This window comes from Dioscorea cayenensis, chromosome 17 (genome assembly GCF_009730915.1).
Source record: "Dioscorea cayenensis subsp. rotundata cultivar TDr96_F1 chromosome 17, TDr96_F1_v2_PseudoChromosome.rev07_lg8_w22 25.fasta, whole genome shotgun sequence".
In the NCBI taxonomy this organism is placed as follows: Eukaryota; Viridiplantae; Streptophyta; class Magnoliopsida; order Dioscoreales; family Dioscoreaceae; genus Dioscorea; species Dioscorea cayenensis.
In genome coordinates, this window is record NC_052487.1 from 13,481,052 (window position 1) to 13,502,636 (window position 21,585).

At 41.7% G+C, this 21,585-nt stretch overlaps 1 protein-coding gene across 2 annotated transcripts; it reads right to left on the bottom strand.

The window, feature by feature from the left end:
* Positions 1-434: 434 nt before the first annotated feature.
* On the bottom strand, positions 435-1,939 carry LOC120280853. Of its 2 annotated transcripts, none has more exons than XM_039287809.1 (4): positions 1,581-1,939; positions 1,252-1,398; positions 960-1,037; positions 435-720 (listed from the first exon to the last, which is right to left on the bottom strand). In XM_039287809.1, exons 1-4 carry the CDS (start codon positions 1,875-1,877, stop codon positions 526-528), a joined length of 717 nt encoding a protein of 238 aa, XP_039143743.1. In that variant the 5' UTR covers positions 1,878-1,939; the 3' UTR covers positions 435-525. The 2 variants fall into 2 exon arrangements, with proteins under 2 accessions (XP_039143743.1, XP_039143742.1); XM_039287808.1 differs by having other exon boundaries at positions 1,491-1,939.
* Between the last annotated feature and the right edge of the window lie 19,646 nt (positions 1,940-21,585).

The window sequence follows — 21,585 nt, forward strand, 5'->3', positions numbered from 1 at the left end:
TTCACCTATACCTAATTAATATATACTTAATAAAATAAAATATTGACATCACCACTAAAATAATTTTTTTTATAAAATTAAATAAATCACAATTTATTGAAAAAGAATAGGGGCAAGTACTGCCTCTTAATCATTGTACTGTTCATACACTGTTTATTTGGGATTCTTATATTATTTTTGTGCTGTATATATACGGTACATCCGGGCTCCAGTATTATTCGATACTGTTTATATTCATAAAAAAATGTGTTTGTCATCTATTATTCAAAAAAAAAAAAAATAATACCTCTTAAATTCAACAATGTAACATAATACATTAAATACATTAAATAATTCATTAGCATAATATTCTTGCATCCAACATGAAAACTAGCAATGTAACATAACACTTTATTGTAAGATGACATATAATAAATCTGAGCTTAGAAATAAACTATGAGAACTTATAATATCTATTTTTCATTATTTTATCAGAAGACCTTAATTTATTTTTCTGGATATGAGGAATTTTATTGTAGATTTATTTTATTGAGCATGTTTAATATCCTTTTTGATATTGCTGACGACCATTTTAAATTCAGCAAAATTGTGCCCTATGTCATGTTCCGGAGATTCCTCTGCAATGTTATATATCCAGCAGAAATCGTTTTGCATGCACAGAAACTCATTGTAGGCCTCTTCAGCTTGTTCCATATTCTGTAAGAGGATGTGGATAATTGCCTATATAAATTCATACATCAACAATTCAAGTCCATTAAATGAGATATATCCAAAATAAAAATTTAAACACACAAGAAAATAGACTTAAACATATATGATAAATATCTTTAATAAAAATAGAAAACTGATTAAAAAAAAACTTTTAAAGCATATGTTTGATTGTGTTTTTTTTACCCTTGTCAAGGTTATCACGAGAAGGTTCATGTTATGATAAATATCAATTTTATAGACATTTATACCTTATAGAGTGGTCTGCGAACATCAGATATCTCTTTCTCATTCAGGCAACTTTTACCCAAAGCTTCCGTAAAATGTCCCTTGCAAAATAAGAAGACTTCTTTAAATTAGGAAACATATATAAGGGCTTTCATTTTAGGTTTTTAATTAAGGTAGCTTTATGCTTTTATTATCCAACTTAAAGAAAAAGATGTCGAGAGGATATTTTCTAAGCTTTCTAATTTTTCAACTTGTTAGGAAAAGTAAGATAATGACAGTAAAATAGTAACAGATAGAGATCAAGGAGAAGCTAACATTGTAAATAAGCATTTCAACAAGCAACATTTCAAGCTCATAAGCCTCATGTGACTTCCCTTTATTTTTAGCTTTCTCATACGCCTCAGTTAGCAAGTGCACTGCCTTATCTTCTTGTCCTGTCATCTCCAACTTCGTTGCCTCTTTCTGCCATGAATACACAAGCAAGAAGTCATATCTCAATTTATACTACAATAAACTATCAAATTTATAAGATTTATGACTATAGAACCACAAACCTGCAACTTAGTGAAATGAATTTGATCAGAGTTAAGAAGTATTTTGAACTCCTTAAATGCAAGATTAACAGCAGAACTATCATGCCTAACCTCAGCTGAGGCAAGGATATTATTCAATGTCACCTTGCCGCTATGTAGTGCAGCTAAGGACAAAGATCTTTGTAGCAACTTGCTACGCTTTTCTCGGTTCTTGTAGGCAAGGAAAAGGCACACGCATGACAAGATGAGAGGTCCTGAGCCTGCTAAACCGTGCACAATTGCACCACCAATTCGTATGGCGTTGTTTGTCCATCCAGAAGCTTGAGGGATAGAACAAGGCTCCTTCTCCATTTTGAGATGACTGTTTGTAGCTGCTTCACCCATGCTGTCTTTTCTTTTGGTTGTCATTTGTGTTAGTATAGTACTGCTTTCTCTAACAATTTGTGCTGTAATTAATTTGGTAAATGAAAAGAAGGAATTGAAAGGGTATAGATAAGTGGAAGGAGAAGTTGGTTTTCTGTTATTTTGCTTGGAAGAAGAGGAAAGAAGATCAAAGACTTTGGGTGTAAGTTAGTCTAGGTACATTGTTGTTAGGGTGCAGAAAGGTATTGATTCAATTTTTGGGACTGGTTTGATTCTTTGGGGTGTAGCTTAAATTTGGAACTTGCTCACCATTAATTGTTCCACCCATTTCCACAATTTATGTTTTGAAAATTGATTTGAAAGTCATGAAAACGTTTATGTTTTTAATTTGTTATTTTTTAAAAGTTTTCTTTGCTCATGTTTTTGAGTTTTGAATCGGCAATAATCTCTTAATTGGTACATGTATTTTACTCATATTACCTGTTTGGCTCTCTATTATGTGATGTCATAATTTAATCCTTTTATTATTTTAATTGGGAAAATTTAGTCCAACCACAAATGCCTGTTAGCTTTTCCATCCATTGGCACAGACGTGACGTTGACATGGCAAGTGAAAAAATAAAATTTTATTTGAAAATATTATAATATTGTTAAAAATAAAATAAAAGGTCCACACCATTTCACTCTTCTCTAACTCGTGATCCTCAAATCCTAACGTCCATTACACTGGTGATTCTTGTCAGTTTTAGTCACAATTCCTCCCATCTTCACCAGGAGTTTCCAATGCCATCGAAGAGGACAATGCAGCCACCTGGTTTGGCCTTCGAATAAAGAAACCCTTCTTACTGCTTATAGATGGCCGCATTTTGATGAAACATTAATGATGTCTTCCTGTGTTGGGGGTTTGGCCTGAAATACACCGTTACTGTAGCAAAAACAATGTTCACTTACGGGGTTTATGCGCCCGCATACACCCCGTGAAACTCACTGGCGATCTTATGCGGCCCGTATGCAATCCGCATAAGCTGTAAAAAACCTTCAATGTCTTCCTTGAGGCTTCAATGTTCCTCCCAAGGGTTCTACAAGGCTTCAAAGCTTCAAAACAACTCATAAAATGCTATCAAACCCCCCATTCATGTTAGAATGAGATGAACAAACAAACAAAGATTCAAGACAACGATTTTTAGCGTGGAAACCCAACAAATCGAGGACCAAACCACGGGACTCCTTAGAGCCTCTTAAACATGCATCCACTATGTCAACAATGGGTTATAATGGTTCCTCTCTAGCTATCTAGAGGTTTACATGCATGAGGGCAACAACATTCATAAGAAAGGATTTGTATGACATTACCACCATCATCATCAACAAGGATGGATAATAAACAACAAGTAGAGGTGAAGGAAGGATCAAACCTAATCAATAGGTTGAGCTTCTTGCAAGGAATCTCCTCCCGAAGTTTGAGTGAGATCCGGCGATGTTTGGCCGTCCGATCTCCTTGCCCTAGCTCCCTCTCTTCCCTTTCTCCTCTATTGGTTTCTTGGTGGTAGCTTCCTCTCTCTCTCTCTCTCTCTCTCTCTCTCTCTCTCTTTCTCTCACATGTTGCCCATTACCCCCTTCTCTACCAAGAATGACTCATTCTCATTCACAAAAGAATGAGAGAATTTAGCCTGTGAAAATACCTTGTTGCCCCCCACTTCTTCATTATTGACATAGCTTCATTTTTTTTTCTTTTTCATTTTTATCTTGGGCCAAGCCCAAGCATTATTACTCTTTGTTGGTAGCCCACCAAATGGGCTGAAACCCAACAAACCTCCCCCTCAGCTCCATTTTGGGGCTTCATCCAAGCATGCCCTTTGCCTACAAGCCGCAAGCTTCTCCTTAGGCAAGATCTTATGCTTGTGTACTCGCTTGTACTTGAGTGTCTTCTCCAAATCATACTTGTGGTTCTCACACAAGGAACTCATTCCTTCTTGCATGGCTTTAAACCATTTCTGTTTCTTATCATTCAACTTAGTTTCTTGGTAGCTTCCTGGCTCTCCACCGTTACTAAGCATGACAGACTCCTTAGTACTGCATCTACTAGAAGGATAACATTCTCTAGTAGTTCTTCTCAACTGAGGCTTCACTGATGGTGTTGGTGATGGTTGTACTTCTTCTTCATCAGTTGGTTCTGTAGCATCAATTGCATGAGATTGTCCTACCCCTTTAACTGACCTTACTCCATCAGTTAGATAGGCTTGTACTGCTGCCCCGTCAACTAGCTTTACTTTATTAGTTGGATGGGCTATAATTACCCTTATCTCATCACCATCTTCTTGGGCATCTCCCTCTTGATTTACATTCACCATAAGAGGGGATATAGGATCCAAATTGTCAGAAACTCCAACAGAGGAACTATGAGATTCACCTTGGTTGCCATTATCTACCACATGGCCTTCAAGGAATACCACATCTCTGTTCTTGACAATTTTCTTGTTCACTGGATCCCACAACCTGTATGCAAACTCATCATGGCAATATCCCATGAAAACACATGGTTTTGCCTCAATACCATCAAGCCTGGACCTTCCATCTTCAGGAACATGAACATAGGCCCTGCAGCCAAACACTCTCAAGTAATCATATAAGACATCTTTTCCAGTCCAAACCCTATCTGGTACACCACTGTCCAAACCAGCTACTCGAGAAAGGTTGATCAAATCAACTGCAGTCCTCATTGCCTCCCCCTAAAAGGGCTTAGGCAGCTTTCCATGAGAGAGCACCCATCTGATCCTCTCAACTATTGCCTTGTTCATCAACTCTGCCACACCATCCAACTGAGGTGTCTTGGCAGGTGTCATCTCAAGCCTGATACCACTGAGTTTGCAATACCTTTCAAAATGCCCATCGTACTCACCACAACTGTCTACCTTGACTGTTTTCAGCTTCTTCCCCATCTCCTTTTCAACTTTGAGATGGACTCCTTGAAAACATCAAGCACCTGATTTTTGGTCTTCAGAGTAGTGGCCCACACCTTCCTTGAGTGATCATCTATGAAGGTTACAAAATATTGTGCTCCTCCAAGGGATTTCTCTTGCATGAAACATACACCAATATGAATCAAATCAAGAAAACATGACTTCGTAGATGGGGAATATGAGTGAAAAACAACTCTATGCAATTTTTCCCTCTAAGCAATCATCACAAGCTTTGAGAGTCATACCTTGCAAGTTGGGTAGACATTGGTTTATAGCGAGAAGATGTAATTCTTTCTCACCGATGTGGCCAAGTCTCTTGTGCCAAAGATCAATGTCTCCACCCCTCTTAACTGTATTCACCTCTCCTTTGTGAACCCTTGCTTGTAAACCATAGAGTGTGTCCGTCTTCCTTCCTCTAGCAACCACTAGGGAGCCTTTGGTGAGCTTGCATTTGCCTTCACCAAACCAACTGACGAACCCCTCATCATTAAGCTTGCTTGTGGATATTAGGCTTAGGCTCATGTCAGGAACATGCCTGACATCTTTGAGTAGCAACTTGTACCCAAGGTTTGTCTCCAACCAAACATCTCCAATACCCACAACCTTTGATGTAGCATCGTTCCCCATCTTCACATCCCCAAATTCACCATTAGAGTAAGAAGTAAAGAGGTCTTCATGAGAAGTAACATGGAATGACGCTCCTGAGTCAAGTACCCAGTTACTCTCTTGGCTTCCCAGACTGATACAGCTATCATCACAGACAACACAAATGTCACCCTCTGCAGCTACTGTATTTGTCTCCTTCTCCTCTTCACTTCCTCTACCCTGTTCTCTCCTTAGGAATCTGCACTCTTTCTTCATATGACCTACTCTGTTGCAGTGAAAACACTTGATGTTTTTCCTGCTTCTTGGCCTTGCTCTGGATGTTTTGCTGTCTCCATGAACCTGTGGAAGTCTACTTGCACTTCTTCCACGTTGTTCGTGGGTTTCTGATATGAGAACTTCAGAAGAAGATTCACCTTTATGGCTTCTTCACTCAACAAGCTTTCTTTCACCATCTCCATTGTTAACACTCCTCCAGGGACTGAAGTACTCAGAGATACTACCAGTGTTTCCCAACTATCTGGTAGAGAGCTTAGAAGTAGCAACGCTTGCAACTCATCTTCAAGAGTCATCCCCATTGATGTCAATTGGTTCACCAAGCCCTGAAAGTCACTAGTATGCTCAGTCATACTCCTTTCATCTCTATACTTCAAATTCACCAATCTTCTGATGGTTGTGGCCTTATTTCTGAAGGTATTCTTCTCATACAAGGCTGCTAGCTTTTTCCATAGCTCATCCGCCTTGACATCTTCAGAAATATGGTGGAAGATACTTGCATCAACCCATTGCCTGATTGTGGCAGCTGCCTTCAAATGCAATATCCCCCATTCATCATCAGTCATACTCCCTGGCATTATCTTCCCCATAGTAGGGAGATACAGATCTTTCACAATTACCAAGTCTTGCATCCTTCTCTTCCAAATCAAATAATTCGATTGGGTTAATTTTATCATCATATATGTATTTTCTCCTTCCATTGTAGATCACAAGAATTGTCACTATCAACCTGGTGCTCTGATAACACTTGTTGGGGGTTTGGCCTGAAATGCAACAGTGAAAACTGTGGAATTTACTGTAGCAATATCAATGCAGTACTGTTACTGTTCACTGTTACTGTTCACATGCGACCGGTATGCGGGCGCACACTTGCCCGTGAAGTTCACTGGCAAAACTATGCGGTTGGTATGCGGGCGCACGGTTGCCCGTGAAGTTTTCTGTCTATTGGTACTGTAGCAATTTACTGTAGTACGAACACTATAGTACCGTTACTGTAGTAAAAACAATGTTCACTTACGGGGTTCATGCGGCCGCATACACCCTGTGAAACTCACTGGCGATCTTGTGCGGCCCGTATGCAGCCCGCATAAGCTGCAAAAAACCTTCAATGTCTTCCTTGAGGCTTCAATGTTCCTCCCAAGGGTTCTACAAGGCTTCAAAACTTCAAAACAACTCATAAAATGCTATCAAACCCCCCATTCATGTTAGAATGAGATGAACAAACAAACAAAGATTCAAGACAACGATTTTTAGCGTGGAAACCCTACAAATCGAGGACCAAACCACGGGACTCCTTAGAGCCTCTTAAACATGCATCCACTATGTTAACAATGGGTTATAATGGTTCCTCTCTAGCTATCTAGAGGTTTACATGCATGAGGGCAACAACATTCATAAGAAAGGATTTGTATGACATTACCACCATCATCATCAACAAGGATGGATAACAAACAACAAGTAGAGGTGAAGGAAGGATCAAACCTAATCATTAGGTTGAGCTTCTTGCAAGGAATCTCCTCCCGGAGTTTGAGTGAGATCCGGCGATGTTTGGCCATCCGATCTCCTTGCCCTAGCTCCCTCTCTTCCCTTTCTCCTCTCTTGGTTTCTTGGTGGTAGCTTCCTCTCTCTCTCTCTCTCTCTCTCTCTCTCTCTCTCTCTCACATGTTGCCCATTACCCCCTTCCCTACCAAGAATGACTCATTCTCATTCACAAAAGAATGAGAGAATTTAGCCTGTGAAAATACCTTGTTGCCCCCCACTTCTTTATTATTGACATAGCTTCATTTTTTTTTTCTTTTTCATTTTTATCTTGGGCCAAGCCCAAGCATTATTACTCTTTGTTGGTAGCCCACCAAATGGACTGAAACCCAACATCCTGAAATATAAACGTGTATATCATTGCATAACAATAAGGAACCACTAATAATGGTTAGCAACCTTAAAATATGAGAGCTTTCTCTCTAAAGCTTATGTTTAATAGTGTAAGTCTTTCTAAAGAGTTAGTGCAATAAGAGAGAGAAGTGGCCGAAAGTGAGAGAGAATAATGAATCCCCCGGGATCCTTTTCCTACTTCTGGAGCTTGTTGGAAATGATTGCTGAGCATTCTTCACTAAGTGTCACTGTGGACACTTCTTCCAATTTCCTTTTGTTAGTGAGCAATTCTTTTAAAAATTTCGCATACCTTGCCATTTGAGCAAGAGCTTCAACGAATAGGACATTTATATATAAAGTCTTGAACATGTCAAGGAATTTTTAGTATTGTTCCTCTTGTTGATCCTTTTTTATCTTGGTAGGGTAAGGAAGTTAGGGTTGATACTTGTGCAATCTAATATTTCTCTTGCCCGCCATCTCTTCTCTACTCTCAACCTTAATATTCAAACAATCTTGCACTGTTCATTCTGTTCTAGGTTGTAGGGTTAATAGTTTCATGCTCGGATTCTGTCATTGTAGGTGATGGGAGTTAGTTTCCACTTCTCAAGGTAACATACTTCATGGATTTCCTAGGATTTACTGTAGTGTTCCTAGGAAGGGAACCAGGAAGTCGCTCGACAAGTGTCTTCGCCATTTAGGCAACTTGGTTCTCCAAAATCTTCACCGAAGCATTGGTGTTTCTCAACATCTCTTCATGCCCTATAAGATGAGCTTCACTATCTTTGATACATTGGGTGAGAACTGCAACGACAGATGGGGCTTTTTCTACCAATGTGGGTGGACATTGAAACTGAGCATGAGGTGGCTTTTCTTGTTGCGGTGCGCCTTGACCTTGTCCTTACTAACTCCATGAGAAATTGGGGTGATTATTCCACCCCGGGTTGTAAGTGCACTATATGGATTATTGATGAGTGTATGAATGATACTTATGAGGTATGTTAGAATAACTATACAAATGCGCAAATAATATTACAATAAGTTTATTAATACCGCAAGTGTATGGGTCATCAAGTAATACCTCGTGGGTGAGCACGAGGGTCGTATTTCCCCAGAAATGGGTAGAGGCTCTTGTTACTTCCTTTTCTCTTAATAAATAGTCTAACGCTTACACTCTTTCTTTAATCTACTTCTACAATTCATCAATTGGAGAATCGTTAAGCTTAATTGGAAGGATCTAGGTGATTCTATGATAGTTATCTTGATTAATACTTATGATAGGTGTTGAGTATGACAGTCGTATTTTAGTATTAGACCGGGGAATTTAAGGGCCTACTGGTCCAAATCTTTTGGCAACTAGGTCAAAACATTATGAACTTAAGATGAAATCTCTTCCACCAGCCTCCTATGTTTGCCTTAAGTTCTAGAACTCTACTAGAAGGTCTAATCAAATCTTAATCCAGAAATATAATCAAACCCTAATCCATAGATCTAGCAATACCTAACTGATGAGTGCAATTAATATCTTGTTTTTCTTACTCCCAATTCATTTGTGTGCTTGTCTTATAGAACATTCTGGATATATTTGATGCTATTATGGGTATAATTGTTCATGGTGTTGGAATTTATGGTCCAATGCAATTAGGAATGAAATCTAGGACAAAACAAGCAAAGAATGTTGATTTTTCTAAGTGTCCAAGCCAAGCATGGGTAGAGGACAGTGGTGCTCTGTCCCTGTGATTATAACTATTTGAACTTGCCCACTAGTTTGAGGGTGATATGGAGTTGCAACCCTGTGTGATACTCCATATCGCTTCAGGGTGCTCGCAAACTATGAATTACAAAAATGAGTCCCCCGATCGCTGATGATCGTTCTCGGAGTACCAAACCTGGAGAATAGCTTTTTCAAAAATTTTACTACCACTCGTGCATCACTTGTGGGGGACGCCTGTGCTTCCACCCATTTAGAAACATAATCCACAGCAAACAAAATGAACTGGTTACCACGGGAGCTAGGGAAAGGGCCCATGAAATCAATCCCCCACACATCGAACACCTCACAAGCTTGGGTCCAGGTTTGCGGCATCTCATCTCTCCTTGAAATGTTTCCAGTCCGTTGGCACCTATCGCAGCATTGAACAAACTTCTGTGCATCTTGAAAAATGGAAGGCCAATAAAAACCTGCATCTAGGATTTTCCTGGTTGTCCGGTTGGCATTGTAGTGTCCCCCAGTGGGACCGGCATGACAATGCTCCAATATAGAATACCCTTCTGAATGAGATACGCACCTTCTCACCACCTGATCAGCGCAAGTTCTAAACAAATAGGGATCCTCCCAGAAATAATATTTCAGATCAGAGTAGAACTTTTTCCTTTGTTGATAAGTTAGCCCATCTGGACGCGTCCCGGCAGCAAGATAGTTTGCAAAATCAGCGAACCACGGAGTTCCTTCTTCTCTCAGTATCCGAATGCTAAACAACTGCTCATTAGGAAAACCATCATTTATCTCCCTTCTTTCCTCGGTGCTCCCCAATGGGACCACAAGGCGAGATAGGTGGTCAACGGCCAATTTTTTGGCCCCCCGCTTATCCTTGATCTCTAAGTCAAATTCCTGAAGCAAGAGTACCCACCGGATCAGACAAGGTTTTGCATCCTGTTTGCTCAACAAATATTTCAGAGCGGAATGATCGGTGAACATGATCGCCTTCGATAGCACTAAATATGAACGAAACTTGTCAAATGCAAAAACCACAGCAAGCATTTCTTTCTCAGTGGTAGTATAATTTTCCTTAGCACCATTCAATGTCTTGCTTGCATAGTATATAGGGTGAAAATGACCCCCTCGACGTTGCCCAAGAACTGCCCCCACTGCGAAGTCGCTAGCATCGCACATGAGTTCAAAAGGTAAATTCCAATCGGGAGACACGATGATCGGGGCTTCAACAAGTTTTTTCTTGAGGGTAAGGAAAGCGGTCATACACTCATCACTGAACTCGAAGGCCGTGTCCTTCTCAAGGAGCTTTGTAAGTGGTCTGGCGATTAATGAAAAATCCTTGACAAATCTTTTGTAAAAACCTGCATGTCCTAAAAAACTCCTAATGGCTTTCACCGACGTTGGGGGAGGCAGCTGTTCGATAGTGGAAACCTTGGCCTTATCCACCTCAATTCCTTGTTGCGATATCTTATGACCCAGCACAATGCCTTCCTTGACCATAAAATGACACTTTTCCCAGCTGAGAACCAAGTTAGTTTCCTCACATCTGGCTAAAACCCGCTCTAGATTTTTGAGGCAGTGGTCAAAAGAGTTACCAAAAACCGAGAAATCATCCATGAAGACCTCCATGATATCCTCCACTAGATCGTCAAATATAGCTATCATGCATCGCTGGAAAGTGGCTGGTGCGTTACATAATCCAAAGGGCATACGGCGGTAAGCAAAAGTACCATAAGGGCATGTGAAGGTTGTCTTCTCCTGGTCTTCTGGGGCAATGGGGATTTGAAAATATCCAGAAAGGCCATCCAAGAAATAGTAATACGAGTGCCCTGCTAGTCGTTCAAGCATTTGGTCGATGAAAGGTAGAGGGAAATGATCTTTTCTAGTAGCATCATTGAGTTTTCTGTAGTCTATGCACACACGCCAACCTGTGACCGTTCTAGTGGGGACTAATTCATTTTTTTCATTAGTGACCACCGTCATTCCCCCTTTCTTTGGTACTACTTGTACAGGGCTTACCCACTCACTGTCAGAGATAGGGTAAATGATACCTGCATCAAGAAGTTTGATCACCTCACTGCGCACTACTTCTTTCATATTGGGGTTGAGCCTTCTCTGGGGTATAGCCGTTGGCCTATGATTATCCTCCATGAGAATCTTATGTGTACAGAAGGAAGGACTAATTCCTTTAATGTCTGAGATCTTCCACGCAATTGTTTTTTTATACTTCTTTAACACACTCAGAAGGTCGGATTTTTGCTTAGGAGTCAGGTCGGCGGCGATGATAATTGGGAGCTTTGATCCTTCTGCGAGAAAAGCATACTCTAGGTGTTCGGGTAGCGGCTTTAGTTCTAGTTCCGGCGGTTCCTCAATTGATGATTTTAGTCTCCCAAACTTCCCCAGATCAATATCCTCGAATCCTCTACACTCGTCTTCCGTGGAGCTGCTACTATCCATGCACTCTTCTATAGCGTGAATCTCACCTTCGGATGATCCTGAGCTACTTCCCGACAAAAGATCTATTTCCTCATCATATTGATGAACTGGTATGCCAAAGGCATCAGAATTGTTCCTCACTTTCTCATGAATAGGGATTGGGGGAGGATTAGGCGGGATAAGCTCCACTACTGGCAACACACTATCGGATTTCATATAATGCGTGAATAGGTCTTGCACACCATGTTCTCCCAGTGGTACAGCTCCGGCCACATTGTAACGCTCAGACCATCTCCAAATGTCAAAAATGTGTGTACTCATCATTCCTTCTAATTCAAATGCCGTGAGAGATTCAAGTGGCGAATCCGAATATGGGACTTGGAAATAGGAGGCGCCACTCCAACCGCTAGCTGCATCCATAATGATAGTGGATAGTGAATAACTGGGAAATATCAAAGAAAGAGAAATATTTATAGTGGAGAATAATTTCAAATGAATGGAGATATATGTACAAAAAGAAGCAGATGAACAAAAAAAATGAAACAATGGCTAAATCAATAAACTCTAAGTTTTTAGAGTATTCCTTGTGGGTCCCCGGCAACGGCGCCAAAAACTTGATGAGTGATCCGCAAGTGCACGGAGTCGTCAAGTAATACCCCTCGTGCGAGCACGAGAGGGTCGTATTCCCTGGGCCCAAGAATCTACTCTTACTTCCTCTTTGCGTATTGTCTAGCCGAATGATTCGAAGGGTTTCTCTAATCTATTACTTGAAATAAAAGAACTACAAATGGAGTCTATGATAAGGTAGGGGTATAAAATCAGGGGAAAGAAATGGTCACGGATGCGGATTCCCTAGGGGCTACTAAAGTGCAAAGGATGCTAAGAATGTCATGCAATTGAAGGTTTGGACCTAGAGATTTCCTAAATTAGATCAACCCGATGGTCACGGCAATTAACACCTAATCCGGTATAAGTATTGACACAGAATTTCTTCTGATCAAATCCTCATACGATTGCATTAACAAGTGGGGAAATCCCTAATTAGGGCCTGAACACAACTTGGTCTAGCCCTAATGGTGGAGGGGTATAGAATACCCGATGGTCACGGCGTATTCATACATGAATCCCTTCCAAACATGGTGTGTCTAGTAGAAGGGCGATGGTCACGCTACCAAGTACAACCTAGCAGTTGGTTTACAGAGTTCTCATGTAAGCAACACATCAAATGCACCAAGAATGAGTCACAAATACACAACGATTGCAATAGACAAAATTAAATCATCCAAATACACAAGTTCACCCCAAGGTTCACCGGCATCCGGTAACCTTGGGGTCTACTCGTCCATGCAAACAAATACAAGCAACAAGTCTATGAAAACAACTACAAATGGCATAAAAAAACTCCCTCAAACAATAGAAGTAGGAAGACAAGCCAAGCTAGGTGGAAATGCTTCCACGGACGCCGCGATGGGGGCGGCTTTCCTCGTCGTCTACAAACTCCCAAAGAAGAGATCGATGAAGATCTAGCCAAAACCGAGCTTCTCCCTTTGATTTCCCTTCTCCAAAACATGTGATCTTGCCTCCTAAAGACTGGTCAAAATCGGCTCTAAGAACACCCCCCAAAAACTCCTCCCCTTGCCCTAGAAAAATCGGTTTCATTTATATCCCGTCAGTCCATGCGGGCATCCATGCGGGCGCATGGAGCCCGTGAAGCTCACAGCCAAATGCCCAGAAAACATGCCGGTGCTACAGTACTCAGCTACAGTGTTTTTACTACAGTATTTTTGCTATAGTACCCCCGAGTATTGAGAATTTCCAGCAAACCTCACGGCACCCATGCGGGCGCATGGAGCCCATGAAACTCACAGCCAAATGCCCGCAGCAAGAACAATGACCTGCTACAATACTGCTACATTGCCGCTACAGTGCCGGGACCCCAAAAATGCCTTTTTTTGTGTCGAATTCATCCGATTTACATTTTTGAGCATCGTTCGACTCATTTAAGACCTACAACACCGAAATAACCAATTTAGACATAAAACGGGCATCAATTCGTTAACATACACACAAAGTAATACAAGATTAATACATATAAAATACGTGCATTTAGGCGTTTATCACCAGACCATCAGTTTTGGGGACATAGTCAAGTATTGTGCGACCCCCGATTACAGCTACGAACTTTGAACTAAAGCCAACATTCATCCAAATGATATAGCAGTCAGCGCAGTTCAATGGTTTGGCCGATGAGGACCCAAACAAACATATTGAAAACTTCATGGAAGTTTGTGACATGCTGAAGATTAATGGTGTTGCGGATGATGCTATATGATTGAGGGCTTTCCCATTTTCTCTAAAAGGAAGAGCAAAGTAGTGGTTAAATTATTTACCACGAGAGTCCATCAAGACTTAGAATGAGATGGTTGAAGCCTTTCTGGCTAGGTACTTCCCTCCGGGAAAGCCGACAAAGCTTCTCAATGAGATTTTGTCATTTGTTCAGATGTAGCTCAAGTCCTTGTTTGAGACATGGGAGCAATTCAAGGACCTTTTGCGGAAGTGTCCGCAAAACGGATTTCCCGAATGGATGATCATTTAGACTTTTTACAACGGGTTGAGTCCAAGTATAAGACAGCTTCTTGATGCTGCCGCACGAGGTACAATGGGGAACAAGACCCCTGATGAAGCCCGGTAATTTGTTGAGGAAATGGCCATGAACGGCTACCAATGGAATGCTAGGGAGAAGAAGAAAGTGGGCGGCATCCATGAGATTGATGCGGTTACATCGTTGGTAGCCTAAGTGGAGGCATTGAGTAAGAAGTTAGATACTCTAACTTCTCCTAGATTGGCGACCGTAACAAATTGTGATGGATGCGGGGGAGGACATGCCCCATCCGATTGCCCGATAGCCGATGGTGGTACTTCATCAGTTGAGTAAGTTGACTTTATGGGTAATGCAATAAGAAACCAAGGCAATCCTTATAACAACACCTACAACCAAGGGTGGAGGAACCACCCAAATTTCACATGGAGTAACCAAGGGCAGCAAAAGGCCATAGAACCACCGGGTTTCCAACAACAACAACAAGCCCAAACATGGAAAATAGTGTTTCAGGTTTGGAGACCCGGATGACCAATCTAGAGAAAGCCTTGACCTGATTTGTGCAAACATCAGATACACAGTTTCAATCGGTTGAGGTTACACTTCACAACCACACCGCTTCATTGCACAATTTAGAGAATCAAGTGGGGCAAATCGCGAAGTCTCTATTGGAAAGACCACAAGGAAGCTTGCCAAGTAATACCGAGACCAGTCTGAGAGAACATGTGAAGGCGATTACTTTGAGAAGTTGTCATGAGGTTGAAGGTATGCTTCCAAGTGAGAAGACTAATGTTGAAGCACCTGAGGCCATGGAGGTTGAGGAGAGGGCCAACAATGAGAAAGAGGTGACACCCCCACCTTACAAGTCGAGGATCCCTTATCCTTCAAGGTTGAAGAACAACGAAGATGATGAACAGTACAAGAAATTTATGGGTTTGTTTAAGCAATTACACATAAACATTCCTTTTGTTGAGGCATTATCCCAAATGCCTATGTATGGGAAGTTCTTGAAAGATTTGTTGACCAACAAAAGGAAATTGAAGGAAAGTGCCTCTGTGATTCTAGATGCATCTTGCTTGGTAGTCTTACAAAAGAATATGCCGAACAAGAAGAAAGACCCAGGAAGCTTCATTATCCCATGCAAACATTGGTAATTTGGGTGAAGAGATGGCATTGGCGGACTCAGGGGCCAGTATCACCGTCATGCCATACTCTTTCTTTCAGAAGCTAGGCTTGGGAAAGGCTAGGCCCACTCGGATGACATTGCAATTGGCAGTCTGAATGGTGAGACATCCGAGGGGCATCATCGAAGACGTGCTTGTCAAGGTTGACAAGTACATATTTCCTGTAGACTTTGTAGTGTTGGATGTTGATGAGGATATGGATGTTCCTTTGATACTTGGGAGGCCATTCTTACGCACTTCCAAGGCATTGATTGACATGGACGGTGGAGAGCTGACACTGAGGGTGGGCGACAAGTTGACCTACCGCCTCGCTGAAGCCATGTGACATTCTCTTGACTTTGATGATACGCTTTACTTTCTTGACACTACTATTGAACTAATCAATTATTATGTGTAGGAAATGTTGAATCCGGACCCGTACGAGGGGTTGATAGACTAAGAAGTGGAGAACAAAGAAGTAATGGTGCTTGGTCTACAAGAAGAGGTACCATCTACACTGGGGATTTTGAAGAAGGTGCTCCGAAAGATTAAACAGGCGAGGAGACGCCGCAAGACACAACCCAAGGCTATTGGGGATGCACAATAGCACAACAAGAGTAACAAATCCTCAAGTGGTAACAAGCATGATAACTCTCCCTCTACCTTCAAATGACTTTGTTCATCGTGCTTTCAATTCATCTGTAAGAGGAAAACCTTCATCTATGAGCCCCAGTGAGGTAAGACAAGGTATATCAAGCTTAGTGACGTTAAACAAGTGCTTCTTGGGAGGCAATTGACAATGCCCCTTGCGTGTGACCCGCAAGTGCACGGGTTTGTCGAGTAATAAATCCTAGGTGAGTGGGGTATCGTATCCACAGAGAGTAGGGAGTAAAAATATTGAAATTGCTACTTAACCACGTGAAAGTTAACAATGATAGTGTCGATAAAATATAATGTGAACAAAGATAAAAGAAAGAAGAATGAGAGGCACAAGTAAGTGAGAGGTAAGGTAATCGATAGAAGTGGGGTACTCAGACAATGCTCCGCAAGGATTAATATTTCAAGTGCAAGACCCATTATTATACTTCCTAATCAATGCTTAATGGGTCGAGGAAATCCTTAAGCACACGGTCCTAAATCTAAGGTCAACCGTGACTAACTCTCCACTATGTCCCGAAGGAGAAATCGCTCAGTCTCAATACCTCACACTGTGTAAAGTTGCATGGAGTTCTAGGGAATCCAAGTGACAAACCCTCTTTCTATGTATAAACATAACCCTTTGGTCTAGACGAAAGGCTCCTAGTCACATTTAGCCCCAGACACTAGAGTCACTTCAACGCTTCACTCAGTTGCTCGCGTAACTAAGCCCCAGCGGAGTTCATCCTCTAGAACTTCACTCTATTGTGACCGCAAAGAACTCAAGGAAATGTAGATAGGATAAATCACACCGGAGGAGAAAGGGGATGGCCCACTACTTCTCGACTTATCCTCTCAACCTCTCTAATCAAGCAATGTTTAACCCTCGTAGTGCGTCACTCATCTACAACGATTACCAAGATGGACTCTAAACCCTAGTATCACTCTAAGGGAGAAATCATTCAACAAGCATTCAAGATCGGAACTCAATTGAAACATCAATTAAGAAAAGCATAATAAAGATCAATGAAACAATACAATCCTAGGGTTTACAAAATTTAAGTACCCACTATAGGTTTTAGCTATCCATGGAGTACAATACAATCAACAACAAAATCGAAAGTAAAAATAGGTGTTCCATAAGAAAACCCCCCTCGGTAGTCATGTCGATGGTCTTGTAGAGTAGTCAAGTCTTCTGTAAAGGTCCCCTTGTCTAGCCTAGGGCACACCTCGCCGGATCGATGCTGACGAAAGCTCCCCAATAACCTTCTTCCAAGTGGAGCGCGGTGTTGAATTCTTAGAACCACTCCAAAGACGTGCCGAAAGCCTCTCTAAATCCTAGCCAACGGCCTCTCGAAAGATGGATGAAAGTTGGAGAAAAGGGGAAAAGAAGATCCCAAAAATTGGGCTGAATCGCGGCTTAAATAGGGCTAGAATTGGGAATCCACATGCCCCTATAGATTTTTCCCACGGGTTTGTGGAATTTCCACACGAGCGTGGGGAATTTCCACATGCCCATGTGTATTCTTTGGAAATCCTGTTTACGGCCGGCTGTGAACAGTAACTTCTATAGTACTTTTTACATTGTTTTCCTACAGTACTTGCTACAGTACTCGGCCAAAACACTCCTAATTCCACACTTTTCATTGAGGCAATGAAAATGGGCACATGTTTATGCCATAGATCGCACATCTTCTTCAATCAAAAGATTCATTTGGTGTAGGTCTTGTTATCAATACACAAGTCGAGATACACAAATGTGAATGTCTTTGTGCCCCTCCAACTCATTATAGTGACTTGAATTCATGGAGGTTGGCACACATTCATGTATCTTGGAGTCCCACTTGTGTTATCGTGTTTGTTCCTTCCAAGATTCCACCAAATAATGCGTTTACGATCTACTTTTGGCTTCTTTTCTCAATACTTAGCTTCACAACCATACATGCGCAAAAGAACACAAATACACATGTATTAGCGCGTAAACCTACTAAAAGTAATGCTCAACATAAGGAAAGAACACTTTGCTTTCTTATCACACAAGCACTTATCAAACTCCCCCACACTTAAGCTTTTGCTTGTCCTCAAGCAAAAATAACACATTGAAGCATAAAAGAAGGAAATATTGAAAGTGCTCGGTCTTAGGTTTACCAAAGAATGCAAGGAGAGCATTCTACAAGTAAGGGAAATACAAAAAATCAAGTTTCCAAAAGAGGTTAAAGAATGAGTAGTGCAAAAAGTATCAATCAGGCAAAAATTCTTAGAAATTCAAGAACAAACTAGAGCATGAAAACATTCAATGTTAAAATTCTCCTAAACTTAAGAATACAATCATTGCAACTATGGTGAACCGCCATTGGCTACGTGAACATGTATGTCAATCAAAATTTATATATAAAGACATGTGTAATGTGAACTCCACCCCACACTTAATATGTACATTGTGCTCAATGTATCATGCAAGCACAATAGAAAATAAATAAATCACGCATAAATGTGGGAGTGGCAATTGAAAAAATACTCAACTGACTCCTAGTGTTGCATCTGATGGAGCTAAATCCTTGGGAGTAAAGTTCCAACAGGTTGTGAAGCACACACGGCCCACATTGGCCGTGTACATGACTAGTTCTCATTTCTCATACTCACAAGACCATCTGCACGCATACACAAGGGGGTCCAGTGAAGCTTAATAAAAACAGAAACAACTCGAGTATATATAAAAGATAAAACAATGAAATACAACTCGAGACAACAAAACGAAAATAAAATATAAACTCAGAAGGAGAATCCTTTCTGAGTGTACAAGTCTAAAATAAAATACAGAAGATAAAGAAGAAAAATGTATCAAATGTCAGTGTCATCCGGTGTCAGCTCTACTGCTGCCACTGGATAGTGAGGCGGGTGGGGCTGGAGTTTGGGGTCTCATCACAAACGTTGGTATCGTATCTCGCTCTAGCAGCTGCTGTATGATGTCGAAATCCACCATGAATTCAGTATGGTGGTCCCTCTATGTCACACGAATCTCGTCCACATCTACCTGCAATACCCCTACCGCGGTATAGAGCCTCTCAAACCGATCCTGGGCCCGAGTTGGGGAAAATATCCACACTAGTGGAGGTTCGTGCGCTGTAGGGGGTGCCTCTGTCTGATCCTGCTCGGGCGGTGCCTCTAGTGCCGGCTGAGAAGCCTCTACAACTAGCTCAGTCTCAAATGGCTCTGATGGGGCACTTTTAGTACATAAACCCCGTCCGAATACTTTTTAATCATGACCAAGAGCCTCATCGTTTCTAACCCAAGGGGTGTAGGCACTGTCATCTTCTAGGCCCCTCTAATCGTGTCTTGTAATCCCATCCCCAGGAGGAGTCTAGTGATGTATGGGCTGGAGAAAATGACAGTGCTCCTTGAATAATGTCGATGATGCCTTAGGTACTCTGCAATAATGTGTCCTAAGTGAATCAGCTCGTTTCGCACCATGGAGTATAAGTATAGAAGTTCTTATCTACTAAAGACACTAGTATTGTCGCCGCGGCCATTAACTGATCTACTCAGGATGGCTTGAAGATATCTGTAGCTTTGTCGGGAGAAGCATGTAGCCTTGGACACTCCCGAGGTGTACCAACCCGACTATACACTATTTTATATGCCTCCCGGGGATCAAACTTCTTGAGAAGTCGATCGGTAGCCCATTGTACTCCTCTGTCTCAGTGAATGCCTCATTATATAATCCGAGTTTGATGGAGAACTACATGATGCTCATACTATAATGCTTTCCGAAAGCTATAAACTGAATAGCGTCAATGCCCACACTAACTGCCCACTGATATGGATAAGTAGCAGCCTACACGAATTGCCCACTAACAATAACTCCTGGACCTCATCCCCCATATCTTCTGCTAAATGTATCTCCCTGAGCGAGCTCAAATCTGGAAACTGCATCTGACCAAATTTGAGCTTTGACAGTTGTTCAAACCGAGCCCGGTGCTCAGGAATGGCGAAGTCCATGCTTTCTGGCTCAGGTGTGGGCTCTCGAGGGTGCTTGCCATCTACTTTCTTTGTTTTGGGGGCCATACCTGCAGTATTGAAAAGAAATTAATCTTCAGTCATTCACAAAACAATACTGCAGGAATCTACACTGGCCCGTGGAAATTCCATACGCCCGTGTGGATCCACGGGGCGTGAAAGCCGCACGGCCCTATACCAGAAATCCACAAATACACCTCTAAATTTCTTTTAAACTTGTTGTGAATAAATTTCAACCCTATTTAGCGCAAAAATGAGTCACATTTACCTGTTTAATCAATGAAATCACAGAAAATCGAGCAATGACCGAGATAGGTGAGAAAAGTAGGTTTACCTACAAGATGAAGTTCACAATTTGTAAATCGGCCGGAAAACTCGCATGAACTTCTCTAAACCAATAATCGAAGATCAGGGGAGTGCGAGAGAGTATTCTCTGAGTTTGTGGAAGTGTGAAAATAAAAATGGTTTGATAGATTAATAAAGGGAATCGCAGCTTTATGGTTTTTGCATATACATACGGGCCTAGGGAAATTCCACTTGGCCGTGTGAAACCACAGGAGAGCCCACAGGGGCAGATGCACGCCGCTGTGTGCTCTCAAGAAAACACTCAAAGCTTCTGAATGCATCCACATGGGCGTGCAAAAATTAACCACACCCGTGCGCCCGACCGATAGGTGCAGACCCACGCCCCTGTGGCTTCTCTACCCAACCCGAGAAAACTCTAAGTGTTTTACACACCCATGCAAAAATTCGCCACGGGAATGGACTTGTACAGAGCCAGCTCACAGGGGCACTCGCATGCCCCTCTATCTTCCCGGGATGAAAAAGATCTCCTCTACAGAGATAAACACGGGAGTGTGGAAATTATCCACGCCTGTGTGTTTATCACAGGGTCATCCACAAGGGCGAGTCCACGCCCCTGTGTCTTCTCAGGAAAAATCTCTAAGTTTATGCAGGAAGACACACTCCCATGAGGAAATTACCCACGGGCGCGTGAATCTCACAGGGTTATTCATAGGGGCGAGTCCACGTCGTTGTGCCGTCTCTGGATGAGCTCTCACTAGAGACCCACGGGCGTGTGGAATTCCACATGATCGTGCGTTTTCTCTAGATGCCGTAGAAAACTTTGCAGGGTCTATAGAAAATTCCTGAATATATAAAATCACTCAGAGCCTGCTTCCATCATGCAAATACTCCATAGAAAAATGCACGACATGCTCAAATGACCAAAAACATCGCTATACTCATTTAAACATGCGTGTGCACCAAAGATCCATGAGAAAATCACAGCAATATCATCTCAAAATCAGGACACCAACACTCAAACCCTTATTTATGCAAATACTAAACTTAAAACTAGAAAAATAGTAAAGACTTGGGTTGCCTTCTAAGAAGAGCTTGTTTAATGTCACTAAGCTCGACGTACCTTGTCTTACCTCACGGGGGCTCATAGATGAAGGTTTCCCTCTTACCCATGACT